Here is a 6,161-nt window from a genome sequence, read left to right as displayed (position 1 = left end):
ATGGTCAGGAGATTTTGCCCCAGAGGGCGGTGGGCATGGAACAGGCTGTCCAGCGCAGTGGGCACGGCCCTGGGCTGCCGGAACTCAAGGACTGTTTGTACGCCGCATTCCGACATAGGGTTTGTTTTTTGGGTGGTGCTGTGTGGAGCCAGGGGTTGGACTCACTCATCCTTGTGGGTGCCTTTCCACCTCGGGACGTCCTGCGGCTCTGTGAATCGTGTGCCCCTGCGCTGCGTGCAGAATTTCCTCGGAGGGAAGGGAGCCGCCAAGCAAAGATCAGCGCCACCGGCACTCCTCAAGCTCCGCGGGACGGCTGCAGAAAGGAAGGGCTGCTCTCCGGAACGTAAAACACCGGCCAGAATTTATTTTCTTAAGGAGATGGAGGGAGAAGCGGTTGAGCATCGCTTTGCCATGGGTAGCTACCGACGCGCACGCCCGTCCCAGCGCGGGACAGCGGAGCGGAGCGGAGCGAACTCCCTACCAACCAAGGGCTGGAGCCGTGCGGACACCTCTGCCTGGCCGGGGCTGGAACACAGAGCAGGAGGGGCTGAAATGGGGGCGCGGCCGCAGCACTCAGCACCCGGGAGAGCTCCGCGCATGCCCCGGCCCCGCGGGGGAGGATATAAGCGCGGCGGCCGCACCGCCTCGCCAAGCGGCACAGCCGCTGCCCGTCCTTTCCGACAGTTCGCTCTCTGGCGCTCGGGAAGCGGAGCTTCCGCCGCTCCCTAGCATGGGATGGATGAGCCCTGCGAGCGCGACTCCTGCTCGGCTGCCGCCGGCATAAAAGAAGGAGCGGGTCGGGATCCCTGGAACGCACCGCTGGATTTGCTGCAGAGCGGCCAGATGGGTAACAAGAGCAACGTGTCCTTCCTGCAGCTCTTCAAGAACCTCAACTTGGAGCGAGCCGATGGGATGCAAGGAGACAGCTCCGACGTGGTGCGGATTGTCATCTCCCTGGTGTACTCTGTAGTGTGCGCCCTGGGACTGGTGGGCAACCTGCTGGTTCTCTACCTGATGAAGAGCAAGCAAGGCTGGAGGAAGTCCTCCATCAACCTCTTTGTGACCAGCCTGGCTGTGACTGACTTCCAGTTTGTGCTGACCTTACCCTTCTGGGCTGTGGAGAATGCCCTAGATTTCAACTGGCTCTTCGGCAAAGCTATGTGTAAGATTGTCTCCTATGTGACAGCCATGAACATGTATGCCAGTGTCTTCTTTCTCACTGCCATGAGTGTGGCTCGATATCGCTCTGTGGCTTCAGCCTTGAAGAACCAGGGGCGAGGTGACCCTCTGGGTGGCTGCTGCTCTGCCAAGTGGCTCTGTGCACTCATCTGGTTGTTGGCAATCCTGGCTTCTCTGCCCCAAGCCATTTTTTCCACCACTGCCACCGTCTTTGATGATGTCCTCTGCCTTGTAAAGTTCCCTGAGGGCCGAGGAAGCAATGCACAGTTCTGGCTAGGTCTGTACCAAACCCAAAAGGTGCTGCTGGGCTTCGTGCTGCCTCTAGCCATTATCAGCCTCTGCTACTTGCTCCTGGTGCGCTTCATCAGTGATAAGCATGTTGGCAGCACCTGCAGTGGTCCCAGCACTAAACGCCGCTCTAAAGTGACCAAGTCAGTGTCCATCGTGGTGCTGTCATTCTTCTTGTGCTGGCTGCCGAACCAAGCGCTCACAACGTGGGGCATTCTCATCAAGCTCAATGTGGTGCACTTCAGTGCTGAGTACTTCCTCTCACAGGTGTACCTCTTCCCCATCAGCGTGTGCCTGGCACACTCTAACAGCTGCCTCAACCCCATCCTCTACTGCCTGATGCGCAGGGAGTTCCGCAAGGCACTGAAGAGCCTTCTCTGGAGGATCACCTCACCTTCTCTCACCACCATGCGTCCTTTCACCGATACCACCAAGCCAGAGCAGGAGGAGCAAGCCCTGCACGACTTGGTGCCTGTCCACCCTGTTGCACCTTCCTCTGCAGCTGCAGCTGTCCAGCCGGAGCTGGCTTACTACCCGCCTGGGGTGGTGGTGTACAGCAGCCGATGTGACATGCTGCCCGCTGCCTCCAGGGAGCAACACTACTGAGATGGCCATGGGGAGGGGACTGGGAGGGGGTTCTGTGCAGGATGTGGCCCTGGGACATTGAATGCCTGTTAGGATCAAGGGAAGGTGAGATAGGTGGACAAGGGTGGGAGAAACTTTTCTGGAGTTGTCTGCTCTTGGAAGCTGTGTGACAAACATTATCTTGAAAGTGTGCCCCAGAATGGAGAACTGGAGGAGGAAGGGATGTTGTGGTGTGCCAGGTATCAGGAGGTCTCTCAGAGATGCATTTCATTACTTGCATTTGTCCTGGCTCCTGCTGGAGCTCTGGCTGTGGGGTCAGCCAGTGAGGGTAAGGCTTGTTGGGGTGAAGCAAGACTGTTCCCACAACATCAGCTGTGCTCATGCTCATGGCATGAGCATGAAGGGGCCAGGACAAGCAGGTATAGGGCTCCTGCTTGTTCAGGCTCAGCTCTTTTCTCCCATCCCAGGGACCAACCAAGAGGGGAGAAAGAGCTCTGTGCTTCTCTTTGGATAGTTGCAGGATCTTCTTTTGTGGCTTCCTCATCCCATCTGCTGCTACTGGCATACAAAGCAGGATAACAGATTCTGGACAGCGAAGGAGAAAGCCTGGGACAGGACTTGCAGCTTCACAAAGAGGGGTTGCTTTGGTTGGGTTTGGAGGGAAAGGAATTGCACCTTACCACCTCCTAACATCGTGCTCCCCAGCTCTGCTGAAGCAGGAAACCTGCAGGCCCAGCTCCAAGGCAGGCTTCTGTCCAGGCATATGGAGGCTGCAGGTTCTGCTCTGTGCCTCAGATTGTTGGGCAGTTCACTCCAGGAGATCAGCACAATTGTAAATAAAGGAGAAAAAGGGGAAAAATCTACTTCAAACTTTTTGCTCCAGGATACTACTAAAAACAAAACAAACTAAACAAATTTCAGCTAAAACAAATCACAAAGTTTTGTGGGATCTGCAATGATACTTGCCAGTGTTTCAGTTAACTCAGTCTCAAATCCTAAAGTGTGAGAAGCCCAAGAAGCTGTAGGTCAGCACCCCAGAAAAGGGCAGAAATTTTCTGTCTTAACCAGTGTTCCAAAGAAACAGCTGGGGAATAATTTGGGATTTATCTGAAATGAACTTGTAAAAGCATTTAAAAAAAAAAAAAAAAAAAAAAAAGTACTGTTCCAAGCTGTGAAACTTCTTATGTTAAGGTTATATATTTTCTAATTTATTTTTATTTTTTTTATTTTTTTTTATTTTTTAGTATGGTAAAAAATTTTAAAAGGAAAGGTCAAGGTTGTTTTTTTTTTTTTGTTCCTTTTTAGAGGAGGGAAAAACTTTTTTTTTCAAAAGGTGTTGATTAATATCCGAAAGTGCAAATGGGTTAAATGTGTTGAAAATATCAACACAATATTTAACAAACCTCTCTTTCCTCTTTCCGCTCTTGTAGTGTAACTCCAAATTGTACTTGACTCTGTGAGGGGGAAGCATTTCTGTGGAGGGCTGTTTGTCACCTCTAAGCACAGATACAGAGCGAACTCCCTATTTCTGTTTGGAGAAAAGTACAATGCCTTTAGAAGCAATTATGTCTTGCAGAATCCTTTGGGTTTACTGTATATGTCAATAAATCCTGTTGTAAAATTCCAGTTTGGTCTGGAAGCAGCTGGTTCTGCTTCTTGCAGTGAGACACTGTTCTTTTATTCGAGTCAGCAGAGACTTTTACTGCAGCCTTGGTTGCCTCTAACGGGGAAGAGATTTGGAAGGAGCCTAGAGAACAGCAAAAGTGAGCTGTCAGCTGATGGATGTATATACAAAGATGCATAGACTCTGGAAAAAATACAAACAAACAAACAAACCCACAACAGGTATCTGCAGAAGATCTGGAGCATTTAAGTACTGTACAAGAATCCCTCTAAGTTCCTAAATGCTGATTTGGATGCCAGTTGAAGTCTGTAGGTACTTAAATATTAACTGGAAAACTTTTTGTGCCTAAAGTCTGCTTCTGAGCATGCCTGAATCTACTTAAGTTTGTAGCACTGTTTATGATTCATGGGGATCCTGCACTCAGGACTGACTGCTGTGTGCACCGTAAGCCATGGAAGCAGCTCTGCACCCTGACACAGAACACCCTGTACCAGGCCACACAAAGTTAAGAGGGGATGTAAGCTTAACTGATTCTCCCTGTCCCTTTGTCCAGATGTGCTTCTCCTGTCTTGTCTTTGATGCATGCACAGATTATGCTCTTTCCTCTTGCCTTCTTAAAAAGTTTATCAGTGGGCAGAGCTCTTGTTCACAGTATAGGAAATGCTCCTTTTCACCTTTGGTAGTACTGGGGATGTGCTTGAATCCTCTGGCTTGAAACTGTTTCCTATTGCATGAGATGCTCACTGTTACAGGGTCAGAAAGGTAAAGTAAACCATTGAATGATATTTTGTAGGATAATGATGAGGGCATGAGCCCTAGAGAGGAAGTTCTGTTTCTCTTGTACAAAAAAATGCAGAAGAGAAATTGGATCCAGGCCTGAATGCTAGGTTTCACCTTCTCGAGGATAATGATTAACTGGTTCACTTTATGATTATATACTTGTCCTTGCTTCCAGGTCCTGGTTCAATTAACGTCTCGGTGATGTACATAATGAGGTGGCTTCCACAGACTGAGAGCTTTCAGGCCCTTATAATCCAGTAGCCTAATGTGTCAAAAGATTTGCAGGAAATGCAGCTGGGTTTCATACATTCTAGGGAGAAAGCCCTAATAACAGTGTAGTTATCTGCTGGCAGCAGATAACTACACTGTTGCATGAGGAGAAGGATGCCATGAACACCTTAATCCAGAGTTCAGACAGGCCTAAACATACTTCTGTAAGACAGGAGCAAGGATGAATGAAGAGGAGAAATGGACCTTGAAACTACACTCTTTTCTTGCTATTGAGCAGCCTAGGTTCCTGTGTGGTTTGCTGCATCTGTAATTCCTATTCTCAGACGCTTTAATGCTCTTGTGCACTGCATAAAAAGCTAGAGTATACTTAGATAAGTATCTAAAGCACAGCTTTGAATTTCAGTAGGTGGTGAATTGCCTAAAAGACATCCTCTGTGGTGGTGAGCATGACAAAACTTGTGTGTTTTTGTGGATGTCAGTGTACACAGTTTTATGGCAGCAAAATAGCACATAGTTGAGGACAACCCACGATTAGTCCAGAATCCTAGCAAGATTTGGTGATCAGAGAAAGCCTCAGATGTCCAATATACAAAACTCTTTCGTATGGGAAATCACTCAAATAAGAAAATGCTCTGGGTGCGTTGAGAGAGACCTGACTAATTTTGTAAAGGTCACCTGTGTGGTAAGCCACTTAAGTCTAAGTCACACATATGGTATTTGAAAGTGACACAACTTACCACAGCTGTTGGGTAAATGTTGTTTGTACCTGACCTGCAGTTGCAGCTACATAGTACAATATGCACAAGCAGAAAGAAGTTTTGTTCCACATGTGCTGTGAATTGTAACTATCTGTGCATGAAATCTGGGCTGTGTTGAACAGCAGTGGCACCAACCTGCATGCTGTAAGTGCTTGATGTGCACAAAGTCTTAGGAATGTGGCCACAGCAAAAGGTCATTGCAGCTCCAGCTTTGAGACTGTATGGTATTGTGGGTTGTCCTAAATAAGCAGTAAGTACAACACTCTTCAAGAACACTCCTGTTTCCTCCAAATGTTTGTGTTTTTGTTTGTAACAATCACATTTTCATGGTCTGAAATAAACACAGCTGAAATAAACAATACGTACAGAGTTCTTTGAGGTTTTTGCGACGCACCTATTAGAGATTCCACTCGGGATGCTGGTGGTGAGGAACATGTTGCTAAGGAACGATAGGAACCCAAAGGTGCAGACTGACACCTAGTGACAGCCTGTAAGATTTTAAAAAGCCCAGATACTCTGATTGATATCAACTTCGATTGCTTAAAGACTTCTAAATGCCCACTCTCCTACCTCCCCCAGGTAATGAACAGAGTTCTTAAAATGTTAACAACCTCAAATTGAATTTCCAGGTCTCTCTTTGAAATGCCTCTTCAGTATAAATATTATGTCACTTCCTTTTTGAATTATTTTTGCCCGAACTCTAGCAGTATAAAACA

At 48.0% G+C, this 6,161-nt stretch overlaps 1 protein-coding gene across 1 annotated transcript; it reads left to right on the top strand.

The window, feature by feature from the left end:
* The first annotated feature begins 643 nt into the window (after nucleotides 1-643).
* RXFP3 (relaxin family peptide receptor 3) lies at nucleotides 644-5,806 on the top strand. Its single transcript, XM_052670563.1, has one exon. The coding sequence runs from the start codon at nucleotides 736-738 to the stop codon at nucleotides 2,071-2,073; it is 1,338 nt and encodes a 445-aa protein (XP_052526523.1). The 5' UTR covers nucleotides 644-735; the 3' UTR covers nucleotides 2,074-5,806.
* Nucleotides 5,807-6,161: the final 355 nt, after the last annotated feature.

Source organism: Tympanuchus pallidicinctus, unplaced genomic scaffold (assembly GCF_026119805.1).
Source record: "Tympanuchus pallidicinctus isolate F22 unplaced genomic scaffold, pur_lepc_1.0 scaffold9, whole genome shotgun sequence".
Taxonomy (NCBI): Eukaryota; Metazoa; Chordata; class Aves; order Galliformes; family Phasianidae; genus Tympanuchus; species Tympanuchus pallidicinctus.
The sequence above is the reverse complement of the archived record's forward strand: the minus strand, read 5'-3'. Positions and strand labels throughout refer to the sequence as shown.